Raw genomic sequence first — 18,165 nt, forward strand, 5'->3', positions numbered from 1 at the left:
TTTAATCAACTTATTAAAATCCTATGATCAGTACTAACAGCCACCACCAATTACAACTACCAATGAGGATCAGGGTCAGTGATGACCACTATAATTTACTATTTTATGTATTTTTTTTTATATTTTTAATAAAAAATAATAAAAAAATCTAAAAAGATATATTATTTCTCTATAATCAGTCATACATATGCTTTACAATTGTCTCGAGTTACTAAGTAATACCCTTTTACTATGTAATGTGAAGAGTTATAGTTCTTACAGTGCATGACTATACGACTATACTGTACTCAACAGCAATTGAATTTCTGTTATGGCTCTTTACCAATTTATCCAAAATACTGATACCAAATCACTATTATGGGAGTTCATGGAATTGTTCAAACCCATCCCAACATGCACTTATGACTTAAAAAGATTGATGGATGTTCATGGAGTAGAAAATAGGAGAATGGGATCCCTCACGAGAGGAATTAGGTCTCTTATTTTTTCCAGAAGACCATTGTCAAAAGAGTATGTATACTTTAAACAGTAAAAAAAAAATCTTTAAATTTTAATATTTTAATCAGATTTTTTAGAAAATATTTAATAGATAAATAACAAAAAATTTATTTCAATTTAAGGGATATTTTATACGAAATTAATAACAGGTAATTATTAGTTTTATAACTTTTAATTAACCCTTCGTTAATGTTATTTTAATACTTAAATGCTGTTCAGTAATATTAAATGTTCTAGTAGATATTAGTTATTTAGTAGTTGTTAGTTATTTTATTAATTAACTATTAGGGTCTTATTCAGTAATATTAGATGTTCTAGCAGCTGTTTGTTATTTTAGTAGCTGTCAGCTATTTTACTAACTGTTAATTGTTATAAATTAGCCGTTAGTAGTTAAATATTTATATAGTTGTTAAAGTAAAAATGTTCGGTAAAAACGATTATTGGATTAGTTGTTACATAAAAAAATAATGATAAAATCTTATTGACCCTAATCAAAGTGCTTCATTAATCTCTAAAAGTTATGAGGGATAGCTTTTTATAAACCATACCCTCAACATTTAAAAGCTAATACAAACTACCTTAAAAGCTATAACAAAATAGGGCCTAACTGTTAGATATTAGTTATTAAATATTAACTATTTATATATTGATTTCAAATAGAAGTATTCGATAAAAATAACTACTAGATTAACTGTAAAATGTAAAAATAATTGTATCATCTTATTGACTATAATAAAAAATGCTTTCTCAACCTCTAAAAATTAGGAGGATAGTTTTTCATTAACTACTCCCTTAACCTTTAAATACTTGCTATAAAATGTTATATCACTGAAAAATATAAATAAGAGAAGTATGTTTTGACCAGTCAAAACACTAAAAATTACCTAAAATTGTTACCAAACAAGGCCTTAAATAGTATAAATTAACTTTTTACTTTATTAATATTTATATTTTTTTGAAGGGTTAAATGTTAGCATAAGTTAATAATTACCCTTTTTAAAAATTAAAAACTTATAATAGTAACATCTAACTTTTAATTTTTTAACTTTCTATTAAACACATCCTAAGTCTTATCTAGCAGTAAACTAATTAAAATTAAGGCTCTTAATTTTAATTAATATGATCACATGTATTTATGCATTTAAAAAAAATAATAAAACTCGTGTTGAATATCTTTTTAGTGAAAGTTGAGAATTTTGACCCTCAGTAGGAAAAAAATAATAATAATAATAACTTAGGGATTTCTATTAACAAGTCGCAAGTTTGGATTTTACTTATCTTTAGAAGGTTTTAAATGCAAAACACGAACGTTTCCATGAGCCAAATGCCATTTTCTCTGTCACGGCACCAACAAAAAAGAATGGATCACATTTTCAATAATTAACTCAATAAGAAAAAAAAAAAAAAAAAATATATATATATATATATATATATATATATATATATATATATATAATCAAATTTACCATATTGAACATTTAATTAGAGGGAAAATGAACACTATGACAATAGACAATGATGAATTAGAAGTCAAATGTCTGTGTATTTGTCTCCTGCAATTTCAGATGCAACGCTCTTATTTGCATTAATAATATGGGGTCATTGGTTGAACATTTCTAGACGTGGACCGCAAGGGATAAGGACCCGAGTGCACAAGCAATTCCAGTTATACACAAAAAACCATAACCACTGCTGTTTATTTTTTATTATATTCAATTGGTATTTTAATTTATAATTTTAATTTTTTTATAATTTATTACACAATATTAAAAATATATTCAAAATTCAATCTCTTTCAGGAAATGTCAAACTATAAGATCAGTTCAAAGCTTTATATCGGGTTTAGTCTGATTTAATAATAATTTTGGTTTTGATTTGAAGTATATTTAATTTTGAATTTCAAGCTATTCAATTTATGTGGCACTTTTTTATCTTATTATGATTATCACAAAATATGGATCTCATTTTTCTAAAATTTAAGATTTTTTTTTAAATATTATTTTTTAGTATTTCAAATATATATAATAATTTTTTCGAGAAGACTAAAACCAACCTTCTGTATAATGTTTGGAGTCAATTTAGATTCTTAAACTTTTGATCATGTCCAATTCCAAAATGGATTAGAGTCGCATCCCATTAGATTCAAACCTAAACCAACTCATGGTTAGGTGTAGATATATTTTTTTTTATGGAGTGATTAGGTCTAGATATTATTATTTAAATTGTTTTTTAAAAAATATTATTTTGAATTAAATTTAATGTATTAGATAATAAAAATGTTAAAATAATTAAATAACTTTTTAAATCAATATCATTTAAAATTATATTAAAAAAAAAATAAATCACAATCCAAAAGATGTACTGTCGGCAATAAATTAAACTTTGAACCCTCGTATTTTCCAGTCACTTCCTCAAAGTCAAAGGCTTAACCATTGGTGGCTCCATATTATTTATTATATCGTCTCTCACAATCGTTTGTTAAATAATAATAATAATAATAATTATTATTATTATTATTATTAATAAGAAAAAAAGAAGTTGACACGATGACGAAGTTTTTATTTTCAATAAATATATTTATAAAAATTTTCATTAATATGTTTTGCTTTTGATTCTCTTCAAACTCTCTCCTGAGAATTCTTTTAATCATGGAATTATCTTCAACACATAATGTTTCCATCAATAAGGAAGGTGGAATCTGACGTCCTCTGCATAGGTGCATTGCATATTGAGATTTTTTTTTATATTCAAAAAATTAATTAATTTTGTTATCATAACTCAGATCACTTAACAATCATTGCTAGCTGTGGTTTCCTTATTATTGCCACTGCAAAATTGCTTTATCCAAGAGAAGGGGGGTCACGTCGTCCATAAAAATCATGAGGTTCAGTTCACTTGACTACCCAATGCCAGTTAATGGAGAATGAAATCAAACATGAGCTCTTTCTCTAAACGATAGAGCAACCCATTATATTATTCCCTTCTTTTATTTGGTAAATATTCCTTATCTATTTATATGAGAATCATCTACAAAAAAGATTTTCATGCCGAATAATTAGTTTACAGGGTACCCCAAGCCCGCAAGCTTCCAGTTGCCTCATATGCATGAGAAAAAGGCAAAATGCTGGCACATTCACGGGACCAAATTAAGAAATTGTGTTGAACTACCTTGACACCATCTGGGCCAAGCTAGGATTTTAATTTTAAGGTGGGGGCAAATTTTTTCATATTTTATTATAAAAATAAGAAGACTTTACCATAAAAAAACTTCAATAAAATAATTAATTAATGTTAAATATCTTTATTATCTTTTATATTAATGAAAATTAAAAAAAAATAAAATTATCATTATCCTTTATGAGTTTTCATGCTTAATAATAATGTTGGGTAATAATTTCATTACCAATCTTATAAGAAATATCATTTTCAATATATGTCATCAAATAATGATCATTTATTGATCTTTAATTTTATTACAGTGATCAATTATTTACAATTTTCATAATAGAATAAATGTAATTACATCAAATAAGACTAAAATCAAAATTATAAACTTGCAACTAACGAATACAAAATATTTATTTGTCTTTACCATATACTCAGCAAGGTCACTAATTACATACGATTAGACATTACATTAATAATATATGTCCCTAAATAATTATAATAACAATAAATTGAACAAATCCTTTAAAAAATATATTTTCAAAAAGAAAAAAAAAAAAAAAGGCAAATCTTGGATTCAAATTGCAATTTTTTTTTAGGAATAGGGGCAATTCTAGAACGTGACGTCGGCACTGACAACATTGTCATCAGGTCACTTGCTCGTTAGCAGTAGCAGCAAGCCAGCAACAACACGATTTGTAGGACACACAGAATGGGATAAATCCAAAAAGGCAAAAATTCATTAATGCCAGCTAAATAATTTTACGCGGTAACAGGTCTATATTAATATTGTGGGGTTCAAATCTCAATAATATGATTTTAAAATAATAATATTATCTTATTTTAATGTTATTCATTATTATTCAATAAAAATCAGATTTTAGTCTGACTCTTCTAATCCTTTAATAAAAAAATATTTTTTTTTATTTATAATTTAGTCATAAAATTGACTGACAAATTTTGTTACAAAACATCCCTACAAGATTTTATAACGCCAAAATGTTAACTATTATACCCAGCAATAGCTTGCGAATAGACGTAGTAAACAAATAGAAAACGGCTTCCGAGTTTTTTTTTTTTTTTTCAAAGAATTAACAGTTGATCCTTCACGGAATCTTCTCTTTAGACTTTAATTCTTCAGTGATCAAGGAAGGAAACAGCATACACAGAGGCACACTACATTTTGGCTTTTGGAAAATATCTATAAATAAGATGCAATACGAGGAAGCTGCTGCAGATCTCAGCCTTATTACACATATAACTTTGTTCTTTAAATTCTTCAACATCTGCAAGGCCATATAGCGCAAGCAATTACGCCTGCTTCAATAGACATTCTCTAGATCTCTCTACATATAAATACTTGGTATCATCTCTTGCAAATTTCAAGGTAACCGTCAGCAGATAAAATATGGTGTTCAAGTTGAACAATCAGTTGTTGTCAAAGATAGCAACTGGTAATGGACACGGTGAAGACTCACCGTATTTTGATGGATGGAAAGCATACGATGAAGATCCATATCATCCCACCAAGAATCCGAAAGGAGTTATCCAGATGGGTCTTGCAGAGAATCAGGTAATAAAACCAGCTCGCCGTCTTGAGTGGTTGATAAAGATGAGTAATTAAGTTAATATGTTTGTTCATTGTACTATTTTTTTTTATTTTCTGGTTTCGGTGACTTGCAGCTTTGCTTCGATTTGATTCAAGAATGGCTCAAGAACAACCCAAAAGCTTCCATTTGCACTCCTGAAGGAGCGGAGGAGTTCAGGGATATAGCTATCTTTCAAGATTACCATGGCTTGCCAGAATTCAGAAATGTAACCTTCACTTGCAGATGCTCAAAGTACAATAGTTTAAATTTTATTTATATTCGACTGAAATTAAATGACCATTGACACAGGCTGTTGCAAAGTTCATGGCCAAAGGCAGAGGGAATAGAGTAACATTTGACCCTGACCGCATTGTTATGAGCGGAGGAGCCACCGGAGCTCACGAAATGGTCGCCTTCTGCTTGGCTGATCCCGGCGACGCATTTTTGGTGCCTACTCCTTATTATCCAGGGTAATTTCATATTAACCTTCAATTTTATTTATGTAAATTAAAACTAAGGATTAGTTTTGCATGATCAAATGGCCTTGATTAAGCTTATCTATGACATTTCGTGTCTCTTTATCCCACCCACATGTAGTTTTCTTTTCCCGAGAGAGAGATTGAGTGATATTATTAGTAATTTAAGCAGAATTCTGATTATTTTAAAATAAGTCAATAACACTACTTAAGTGAAATAATTTTAATGTCAACATACCATTGGAGCTCTTAACACGGCTGATACGTCACAATCTTAATAGCTATCAGAGCAACTTGCATTATTGGTGGGGGCAAGTATAGAAACATGTTGGGATTTCTCCTCGAGTGCCAGGATTTTCCACGAAGACCAAAGAAAATAGAACGCCAGCTAGGTGAAGGAACGTGAGGTGTATCTTCCTCAGTGGGTTTTGGTTTAGGGTCATTTTGCTTTTGGCTGCAATAGAATATGTTTTGTCGTTTAAGGCATGTCGCTTCCACATTTCCTGTCATTGGAAATTAATAATGGCCATGACTCATGAACTCTTGCTTGGGTGATAGAAATCATGGAATTAATGGCCATATAATTTGTACATAAAATTATGCGCTAATACATATCTAATCAATATATATATATAGTCGCCTCAGTTGTGCGCTAATACATATCTAATCAATATATAAAGTCGCCTCAGCGGTATTCTCCAAGATGTTCCTAGAGGAATGAACATTACCAGGATTTTGCTACAGTTATTGCCGTTGGTGTTTGTTGACTTGAGAACAGAAATTGTGGAATATTTCCATAGCCACTCACTACTCTAAGGTTTGATTTTATTAAGACATGACATCTCTCTGCTCACAAGATTCTCCTTTTGAAAAGGACTGGGAAAACTTCTCTATTTTACGTATGTGGGATTTATTATGATTTTAGTTAATATAATATTTATAAATTAACTGGGTGTATAAATCCACATGTAAGGAAGTCTTACTTGCTAATATATATTCATTATGTAATTAATTAACCAGATAATCTTAGATAAAATTTAATCAACATAAATGACTTTTAAATTCAGCTTCTTTAAGAAATTAGCCTAAAGTTTTAGCTTTCCTATTGCAGATTTGATCGAGACTTGAGATGGAGAACAGGAGTTCAACTTATCCCAGTTGAATGTGAAAGCTCTAACCAGTTCAAGGTTACAAGAAAAGCCTTGGAAGACGCTTATGATACAGCACAATTAGACAACATCAGAGTAAAGGGCTTGCTCATAACCAATCCATCAAATCCTCTAGGTACAATCTTAGACAGGGAAACACTAAAAAGTATTGTCAGCTTCGTTAATGAGAAGAACATCCATTTAGTCTGCGATGAGATATATGCAGCCACAGTTTTTAGCCAGCCTGATTTTGTTAGCATCTCAGAGATAATAGAGGAAGAGGTGGAGTGCAATCTTGATCTCATCCACATTGTTTACAGCCTCTCCAAGGACATGGGGTTCCCTGGATTTAGAGTAGGCATTATTTACTCTTACAATGATGCAGTTGTGAGCTGTGCTCGCAAGATGTCGAGTTTTGGATTAGTGTCATCGCAGACTCAACACCTGATTGCTTCAATGTTATCAGATGATGAATTTGTGGAAAAGTTCATCATGCAAAACAAGAAGAGATTAGCTACAAGGTATAGTAGCTTTACTAACGGACTTGCTCAAGTAGGGATTAAGTGTTTGAAGACAAGCAATGCAGGCCTGTTTGTATGGATGGATTTGCGTAGACTTCTCAAAGAACAGACAATTGAAGGAGAGATAGCACTCTGGAGGGTGATAATCAACAATGTTAAGCTGAATGTTTCGCCAGGTTCTTCTTTCCGTTGCACTGAACCAGGGTGGTTTAGAGTTTGCTTTGCAAACATGGATGACCAGACCATGGAAGTTGCTTTGTCAAGAATCAAGACATTTATTCTTAAGAATAAGGAAGCCAAGATGTCAGTGAAGAAATTATGCTGGCAAGGCAGCCTTAAACTCAGCTTTTCCTCTCGAATATACGACGAAATCATCTCTCCCCACTCTCCGATACCCCATTCGCCTCTCGTTCGAGCCAGAACTTGAGCCTGTTTAGTGGATCCTAATAAGGTACTATGAAGTGAAAAATGCAATAGATCAATGATGGAAGAGACCTATTTCATTATACTCCATTACAGTCCTACCAAAACTAATCACTTAAAATTATTGTTTCCCATTTTATTAATGGTTATTCTTTTGTTGCTTTTTGTTTATGGTGGGAGAAGTATGCATATGATTTGATGTAATAGTAACCAATACAGATCAACCCGTTTGGCAAACAAAATTTATCATATGGGATTTTCTGTTGGTTAATATTATATATGCATCTCCCTTATATGTTTCTTTCTTGAATTGTATTTTTGTTTTTTCTTTTTTCACATGCAAAATGTTTAGTGAAAAAAGTTGCTTCAATAGTTGATGCACTTTAATAGCATTAAGGCTCTTTTCAAGAAGATTTGTCTGTCCAAGTTCACTTGATCTTTAAAGGTGGTGTACTTTTTTGATGTTGATGAAAAGGGAGAGGAATTGTCGGTTATTTCCTCCTTAGTAATGATTATGTTGCTTATAAAGGGGAAATTAAGTGGGCTCAGCTCCAATCTGTAAGAAATTATCACACACACAACAGAAGGATTTTGTTTAAATCAAGAAAGGCTTTATACATATCCTCACTAAATAAAATTACGAACGTTATTAAAAAAATAAATAAATCTCATTTATATATATATATATATATATATATATATATATGATGTGATCTCAATACTAAAATTTTAATTAAAAAGTTATTTAATAAACGTATTTAATAATTAAGTTAATTAATTATTATATTCGAATCTGAATCTGATTAATATTTTTAAAATTTATAAATTCGATTAAAATTCATTCTCAACTATTTAAATTCGTCCCAAATCTGATTATATATTATTATCGGGAAAATACTTCGATCCATTTAAATTTTTATATATTAATTAATAATTATATTAAAAAAATTTTAATAATTCTATAAAATATTTAAATTCTATTTTATATAAAATAAAATATATAAAAATTTGTAAATATTATTATAAAAAATATATTTTTTAATTTAATTAAATATTTATATAATTCGATTTAGGTAACAGATATCTAATATATAAAACTCAAATTCGATCCGAACCCATCACATACACTAAATTTTAAGTATAAATTTATTCTAAAATTAATATCTTATTAGGATTTAATTGAATCGAATACATTTGTTGCTGTCATGTGACCATCCCTGTTCACTCTCAACAAAAAAATATTTGCACAAAGCCCCACCAAGATTCAACCAAACTTTGCAATTCTTCTACAATAAATTATATATATCAATATACACACCGCTAAACAAATTATTACATAAAATTATTTCATTTTTTGAATTAATATATTATATTATGTTAATATAAAATAATTAATAACTATTATCATACACTTACAATTTAAATAATTAATAGTAGTACTAATTTATTTTATTAGTATGCTAAATTAAATTATTTTTCATTTTACTATTTTCTGCACAATATTATATTAATACTGTAAATTAGAATTAGTTCGGCCAAGCTGGTGAGATTGATTTAACCGGAAATCAAATTAGCAGCCAATTTAATTTATATAATAAATCTGAAATATTAAAAAATTTAGATTAATCTAGTTAATTAGGTTGGTTAACCAATGAACTAGAAATCTGTTCAATTTGAAACAAATATTCTAAATTAAACATGTCATTTAGGAATAATAACGAGTAGTGTATCTGCGAAAATCACATTATCTGAATTTACACTCGATTAATATTCTTAAAATTCACAAACTTGATTAGAATTTATTCTCAACTATCCGAATCCGTCCCAAACCTGATTATATACTATTATTCGAAAAATACTTTAATCCGTTTAATTTTATATATATTAATTAATAATCTATATAAAAAAAATTATTTTTATAAATAATTTATATTTTAAAAATTTAATAATTTTATAAAATATTTAAATTCTATTTTATATAAAATAAAAAATTTATAAATTTATAAATATTATTATAAAAAATATATATTTTATATTTAATTAAATATTTATATAAACGGATACAGGTAACGAATACCTAACATATAAAACTTAGAATTCAATCTAAATATATTATATAGATATAAATTTATCTTAAATTTAATTATATATTATCAAAATTTATTCAATTAGAATTTAGTTGGATCGAGTATCCATGAAAACTCAATCGTTGCTATCTTATGACCATTCCTGTTCACTCTCAACAAAAATAATGTTTGCACAACTCCCCACCAAGATTCAACCTAACTTTGCAATTCTTCTACAATAAATTACGTATATCTGTTTACACAACGCTAAACAAATTATTACATAAAATTATTTCATTTATTGAATTAATATATTATATTATATTATATTAATATAAAACAATTAATAACTATTATCAATAATTAATAACTATTATCACACACTTGCAATTTAAATAATTAATAGTAGTACTAATTTATTTTATTAGTATGTTAAATTAAATTATTTTTTATTTTACTATTTTCTGCACAATATTATATTAATATTTATTTTTTATTATTTTGAATAATTTTATTATTATAAAAATTTTAATTTTAAGCATTTTTATTGTAAATAATTTAATATTATTATTTAAAATTTTAATTAAAAATTTAAATAATTTTCTAAAAAAATATATGCATATTAAAAATTAATTAAATTTATTTTAATAATTATTTGTAAAATATATAAAACTATTAATTACAATAAAACATTATTATCTATTAATTACAATAAAACATTATTATAAATTTTATGTTATTTAATAATATAATTATTAAATTTTAAATTCTGATTGAATTTTACCGGTTATTGAACCGGCTTGGTTTCAAAACCATGCTGCAAATACTACGTTAATGTTGAAGGCTTTAAAACGATAACTTCATTAAAAAAAAAAAAAAAATAAAAAAAAAAAAAATAACTTCATATATAAAATAGAAAAAATTACACTAGATTTGGGCCCAAGAGGAAATTTATGGGCTAAATATAAACTTTGGAGAGACCTAATTTGGGCCCATCTTCTCAATTCGAGAATCTTCTTTATACTTATCTGGGTCAATTTTATTGTGCTGAATTCTTTAGATATCTGAATTTGGTCCGATTGCAAAAATTTAAAAAAAAAAAAAAAAAAGGGGTTAGGCCCAAATGTCAGTTGAATTTCCGACCTCAAATAATTCCATTTCCACCACATACCTTATTTTGGTCCTATTAGAATGAGTTCAAAAACTATCTTCCCCTCTATTACTTTGAATAATAATAATAATAATAATAATAATAATAATAATAATAATAATAATAATAATAATTAGGAAAACAAAAAACCCAAAATAAAAAAAAATTAAAAAAAAGAGAGAAAGGATTGAGGATATGCCTTTTCAATCATTGAGCCGAATTTTTTCTTTTCTTATTTTTCAATTGAAATAACAAACAATCAATGCTTATTACGTATATATTTATGAAATTTTTATTCAAATTTAATTAAAATAATTAAATAAATATATATATATTTATAGCAAATTCTATTCAACATGTAAAATTAGTTTCAAATTATATTTATAAGAAAGTGTTCCCTACTAGTAAACTATATAGTAAACTTATCCAAATTGATAGAATTAAATATTCCAAATTTTAATTTTACAAATTTCAATAACATTTACAATTTTTAAAAATAATTATTTCAAATAAAAAATTTTTAGTACTCTGTTTAGATGTATTCAATATTTATAAATGGATATCCTCGTATGATGAATCAAATTTAACCAAAACAAATCATATTACAAATAGTGGTAATTTTGCAAAAACAATTAATGAGATTACGAAATATACCATATTAGCCAACCAGAGTCCAGTACTGGTCAGTTGTTTATTTTTGATGCTATAATAAGGTTGATTAAGGTCACCTCACATCATCAATGATAACATTTATTTTCAAATTGGTAGCCGGTGGATTAGCATGTGTTGTTGAGTCAATTTAAAAAAAAAAAAATGAAATTATTAAACAATTAATCAAGAAGCAGTCGTCATTATCCGTGATTATTTTATGCGATAAATTGCTCAAGTAATGTGAGAAATCGGATGATTTTTCTTAAACAACCAAAGGATTAGTTAGATCGATACTGATGGACAAATAAAGATAGATATCACTCTTAATTACTCCATCCATCCATGAGCATGTCAACAAACTCTCTTCCACTAATCTTCAGCTTAAGTAATGAAATTATGACGGTTGATTATATTTAAAGCCACAAGAAAATTATATATCTAAATTTTTATTACTTGATTAAATCCAGTTGATTATAGTTAAAAATATAAAATTTACATGTAAAATAAAATTTATCGTATATTATATATTTTAATTTAATAGACTCTATCTAATTAAATAAATATTTTCGAGGCAAGTGTCTATACATTTATTTTTGTTTTCCTTCGCATTTTGGTTGCTAATCATTATTTAATTAATTCAAGATTAGAAAATTTTTGCTTAGATTCAGTCTTGCATCAAAATATAAATATGTATGATTTATGCATTTAATATATAGATTTCATTATATATTTTATGTTTTGAATTTATGATAAATCGGATCTTAATAATGAAAATTCGTTAATTTAATTACAACTAAAAAACTTAATTAGTTCATCTCATGGTTATTAAGAGTGATAAAAATATATATTAAACAAAAAAAGTGGCCATATATAGAGCTTAGAGTTGACCCAGCAATGGTCCAAAATTTCCTTCAAACATTAATTTGAGAGGAAATATTAATTAAGAAAGGATTAGGCCATTGATGACCACTTTAATGTAGAGAGGTTGAAATTTCAATTCCAAGTTGCAAAAGTCATTGTGAACAAGCTCGAATCAGTATTTATTATATTTTCCAAGGCAAAGAAGATGATAAATTAAAGACTAGTGCATTTTCTTATTGATGTTGTTGAAGATTTCCTGCCTTATTTTCCATTCCAAAACCTACTTTTGTTGCCAAAACTTTAATGATGAAATAATGTATCATGGAACATTTGGAAAAGAGAGATATAATAATATACCATCAATTTCCAAGTAACCTGCCTTGAAATATTATGGTATCCTTTAGGAATTGGGAAGTTCGAAAATTGACAACAGAAAATGCAGTTAATGAATTTTACTTCTTATATGGATTTACCATCCATACTATAATAATATTGAATATTTGAATTCACAATTATCATCACTTAATTACTTTATCTTTAGTCTATATACCCAATTCTCCATTTTATTAACACTGTAATTTCAATCAACCCACCATCATCAACCATACAAAACAAGCAACACCTTTTCTGGGTTGTCTCCAATGGGCTTCAACAATTCACCAATTCATGCAGAACATCTCAGCATATAACACAAGCATTTGGGTTCTCTTCAATGCTCACCACATGATAGTATTGTGTCATGTGAGGATTGTAGGCCTTGTAAGCCTTCACAAGCTCAGCAATCTGATCATTGGGATTCTTTTTCTCATCTTCTTTCTTCCCTTCATCTTTCTTGGCATCATCTTTCTTGGCATCATCTTTCTTCCCATCATCTTTCTTCCCATCATCTTTCTTCTCCTCTTTCGCCGGTCCGACAGACACAATCTCTGTGTGCCAGACTTTCCTTAACTTGCCTACAATGGTTACAGGATCAACATCTCCAGTAACTGTTAATTTCCTCTCCTTCATATCCATGGCAATGGAGTCAATCCCTGCAATTTTAATTGATACATGTTTTATTTCAGAACTAATGAAAATAGCCTTAATAACACATCTACTATATCAATTGGACTTGAATGCATATTCCTCTATGGGAAAACTACACCAGAAAATTTTCCCGCGCCATAAAGAGGGAGAAAAATAGTTTTAAGTTTCAAGAATCTTTTCTTTCCAGCATTTCCCTGTCAGCTGAAAAAAGGAGCAACGAACAAACCTGGAATGCCCGAAACTGCTTTCAGGGCCTTTTTCTTGGCCTTGTCATCGTGTAGGTCCAATTTCAAAACTACTTTCTGCAGCAGAAACCGAAACAGAAACAGAAACAGAAACCGGGAAATTAGAAACAAGTAGGCTCATGGTTGTTCCTGGAAAACTCCATACTTCTACTGTTGATAGGGGCTTAATTGAAATAAGAAATTTTTAATCCAAGCTTCATGTCTTGCAAGGAAATGACTAGGAAGTGATACAAGTCAACCTTCAACAAAACAATTTTTTTTTTTTTTAAAAAAAGGAACGAATATGCAATCCATAGCATCTCTGTTTCCCAAAAGCATAAATGCTGGAGACATTGAGAATTAACAAAATAGCAAGCACATGAGAATCACAGTGAATCTGACAAATATTAAACAAAACCCAGAAAGGACTCTTGCTTTGTATTTCAAGAGAGAAACAAAACACAACATTATAGTTTAAGAAACCCCATAAAAGAAATCAACAAGTATAACAATAGATGGTTTGACAGGAAATTTACTAAGCTAGCTTGAGACACAGGGAAATCTCACCTTCATTTTCAATTGAGATTCAAAGATGTGACCTGGAATTAATTGCTGTCAATTAATCATGAGTAAGAAAAGAAAAATTAACAAACACGCAAATGGAGAGGAAGAGATTTAAATATATAGGGAGAAGTGGAGTAGACACGCAGGAGGGAAATAAGCTTCCTTGCAGCACAAGGCGTGTGAAAGATGGACGGGCTTGTGAGCAACAGGTTTCATATATTGTCAAAACAGGCCGTGTGGACAAAACCCAAATTTATTCTGGAAGAACAAGGAACTTGATCAAAGTAGGAAATCGGGGGCAAATCAAGCCGTGGACTCTGGAAACTAAGACCAAGTCATTTTGGCTATTGAGGTTTAGGCAGTTAAATGACTATTTTCAGTCATCGCTCTTTTTTTAGTACAAAGTCCTCTCTCTAATTTGGATATTTCTTGTAAGTCCTTAGTGTATAAATTAATTTATACATCCTACCCATAAGAAATTAGAATCCTATATATATAATAAGCTCTACCATATTTTTAAGTAGACCCACCATGATTTTAAATTATATATTAATTTCTTATTAAATAAATGTATACACTTAAATATATGTAAAAATTACGTTAAAATAAATATTAAATGATAATCGATTATGTCACGACCCAACCTATGGGCCAGACCGGCACTAGGACCTGGGCCAGCCTAAAGCCCCCGAGGCCCGTAGTAAGCCTAACTGTTCATTAACCCAACTCTAAGGCCCATTTGGGCCCAAATTCAAGAAACCAAACGGACAGAGTCCGGCCATAAAATGGACTTTCCAACGGGGAGTTTTTGACTCACCTGACCTGTAAACACAATAAATACTCAATTGGGGAGCTCAGCTCACCCTCCACATACTCATCAACATAAAATAAATGGGAGCTCAGCTCCCTCATCCAATCCATCAACATGCATAACATATTTAAGTTTACAGGTCCAACATGATAAAAATATTACATACCAAATTCAAATAAATACTGCTAACACATGCGGAAATTCTAGGAGTAATTAAAATTACACAAACATGGATAAACAACCTGCGAAGGATAAAAGCAGGTTAACCCAGAATAAAATATCCTCCTGTGGCCTGTAAAAATTTTTGAACAGGAGTGAGCGTTCGACTCAGAGAGTAAAATATCAATCTTAACTATAATCTCTATAACTATCTGAAACTAATGCAACCTGTAGAGTGAAATGCAACATTAACATCATATTCACATCATAGCATCAAAAAGGTAATTTGGAGCACTCACGCACCCTGTAGCATCAATCATAATATATTGGGAGCTGATCCCCTGTACAGCTCTCTTAAATCCAACCTGGTGCCAGCGAAGAACTCAAGCCGGACTTTCGCTTAATAAACCAAATCGAGGGTCCCAGCGAAGAACTCAAGCCGTGACTACCCCTCGAAGGAACGGGTCCCAAGAACTCAAGCCGTGACTACCCGTCCTATCCATAGTCCACACCATATCACACGCACGCCAACGCACGCACACTGCTCCAAATTACCACAACAACACTCATGGCACATTAACAGTTATGAATGCAACATAAATCGTGCCTAGAGTTTAACTACATAAATATATTCATATAAGTGATGCATGGGCATGCTGAACATATAATAATATCGAAATTATAATTAAAATTAATATTTTACTCACAGACTTGACGACAAATTACTGTGGCGGCTGGGCGGAGGAAGAAGGCTGTCCCGGCTCACCTGACAATTACATTACATCTAATTAATACAATCTGACTCAATACAAACAAAGAAAAAGACCAATTACGTCCTAAGTCGTGCAAAATCCCAGAGTCTCCCTATACCTAGGACCTACCCAACGCAAAGGGCTAAAACGCACTTCTATATTCACAATCCATATATCAACAGTTCAATCATATCACACAGCCCCTCCTGGGCCCATCAAATCAATTATCCATCACAATACGCAAAATTTCAATTTAGTCCTTATTATTGATCATTTTTGCAAAAACTGCCCAAACAAGCTCTAAAAATTATAAAACTTTGCCCCGCGGTCCTTAGAAATATTACTAAGCTATTGCAAAAAGAATCGTAATTTTCTAAGCTACCACGAATATTTTATGGATTTTTAATCCTATTTAAGCACTAGAAAATTACGAAAAAGCAAGGTTCGGGTTTACCTTTGCCGATTCCGACTTCGGGAACGTGCTCGGGATGCCTAAAAATGGTGGGGTAGCCAAAATCTCGATCCAATTCGGAGACTTTTCCGGTAGCTGGTCTGTCTGGCCGGAAATTCACAGATCCGGATAACTGTCGAATTTCCGCGAATTGAGGATACCTACACGAAGCCCAATAATAATATATAAAAATCAGGGGTGTTACATTCTTCCCCCCTTACAGAAAATTCGTCCTCGAATTTTACACAAGGCAGAATAAAGTACATTATTACACATTGAACAGATAAGGGTACTTGCTACGCATGTCCCGCTCGACTCCAGTGCACTCTTCCACCGATCGCTCCTCTACAAAACCTTAACCATAGGGATCTGTTTTGATCTTAGCTGTCTCACTTGGTAGTCCACTATGGCTACAGGTTGCTCCTCAAATGTCAAGTTCTCTTTTAGCTCTATTACATCTGGTTGTAGTACATAAGAAGGATCTGGAATGTATTTCCTGAGCATGGAGATGTGAAACACGGGATGAACGTGAGAAAGGTTGGGTGGTAGCTCCAACCGGTAGGCAACTGCTCCAACTCTATCAGTAACCTCAAAAGGTCCAATATACGGAGGTGCCAACTTGCCCTTCTTTCCAAATCTCATGACTCCCTTCATCGGAGAAACCTTCAGGAAAACATAGTCGCCATCGCAAACTCCATATCCCTCCGTCTGGGTCCGCATAACTCTTACGCCATCAAAGTCATTTCAATCGCTCCCTTATTAAAGGAACTATCTCAAGTGTACTGCACTAGGTCTACATCATGCACCTTCGCTTCTCCCATTTCTGTCCAACACAGAGGAGACCTACACTTTCTTCCATATAGTGCCTCATAGGGTACCATCCCTATGCTGAAATGGTAACTGTTGTTGTAGGCAAACTCCACCAAAGCTAGCTGCTCATCCCATTGACCTCCAAAATCCAAGACACTCATGCGAAGCATGTCTTCCAGTGTCTGGATTGTCCTTTCGGACTGTCCGTCTGTCTGAGGGTGGAAGGCCGTACTGAAGTTCAACTATGTGCCAAGTGCCTCCTGCAACTTTCTCCAAAACCGAGGAGTGAACTGGGGCCCTCTATCAGATATTAGGGAAGCCGAAACTCCATGCAATCTGACTATTTCTCGAATGTAGAGCCGGGCGTACTGTGCCACAGAATGTGTAGTCTTCACAAGCAAGAAGTGAGCTGATTTGGTTAGGCAGTCTACAATTACCCATATCGAATCATATCCTCGCGTTGTACGAGGCAACCTATACAAAATCCATAGAAATCATTTCCCACTTCCATTCTGGGATAGGGAGCTCTTACAACTTCCCTGACGGTCTCTGGTGTTCAAACTTCACCTTCTGACAAGTCAAGCACTTGGACACAAAGTCTGCTATGCCTCTCTTCATGCCATTCCACCAATAGCTATCTCTCACATCATGGTACATCTTGGTGGAACCTGGGTGGACACTGTACAGTGTATAGTGTGCCTCTCGCATGATTTCATCTCTGAGATTGTCCACATCGGGCACACATATCCTAGAACCTTGCACTAGGGCACCATCATTGGCAAATCCAAACTCAAGACCTTCACCTTGTCAGTACTCTTTC

At 30.8% G+C, this 18,165-nt stretch overlaps 2 protein-coding genes and 1 long non-coding RNA gene across 3 annotated transcripts; 1 reads left to right on the top strand and 2 right to left on the bottom strand.

The window, feature by feature from the left end:
- Positions 1-4,747: 4,747 nt before the first annotated feature.
- LOC110656120 (1-aminocyclopropane-1-carboxylate synthase) lies at positions 4,748-8,231 on the top strand. The gene is made up of 4 exons (XM_021812715.2): positions 4,748-5,236; positions 5,347-5,478; positions 5,562-5,722; positions 6,840-8,231. Exons 1-4 carry the CDS (start codon positions 5,072-5,074, stop codon positions 7,822-7,824), a joined length of 1,443 nt encoding a protein of 480 aa, XP_021668407.2. The 5' UTR covers positions 4,748-5,071; the 3' UTR covers positions 7,825-8,231.
- A 4,754-nt stretch (positions 8,232-12,985) lies between these two features.
- On the bottom strand, positions 12,986-14,648 carry LOC110656121 (heavy metal-associated isoprenylated plant protein 39). The gene is made up of 3 exons (XM_058138652.1): positions 14,366-14,648; positions 13,801-13,876; positions 12,986-13,579 (listed from the first exon to the last, which is right to left on the bottom strand). Exons 1-3 carry the CDS (start codon positions 14,369-14,371, stop codon positions 13,227-13,229), a joined length of 435 nt encoding a protein of 144 aa, XP_057994635.1. The 5' UTR covers positions 14,372-14,648; the 3' UTR covers positions 12,986-13,226.
- A 552-nt stretch (positions 14,649-15,200) lies between these two features.
- On the bottom strand, positions 15,201-16,842 carry LOC131174498 (uncharacterized). The gene is made up of 3 exons (XR_009144816.1): positions 16,539-16,842; positions 16,040-16,098; positions 15,201-15,465 (listed from the first exon to the last, which is right to left on the bottom strand). It is a non-coding gene; the product is annotated as an uncharacterized LOC131174498 (long non-coding RNA).
- Between the last annotated feature and the right edge of the window lie 1,323 nt (positions 16,843-18,165).

Source organism: Hevea brasiliensis, chromosome 16 (genome assembly GCF_030052815.1).
Source record: "Hevea brasiliensis isolate MT/VB/25A 57/8 chromosome 16, ASM3005281v1, whole genome shotgun sequence".
Taxonomy (NCBI): Eukaryota; Viridiplantae; Streptophyta; class Magnoliopsida; order Malpighiales; family Euphorbiaceae; genus Hevea; species Hevea brasiliensis.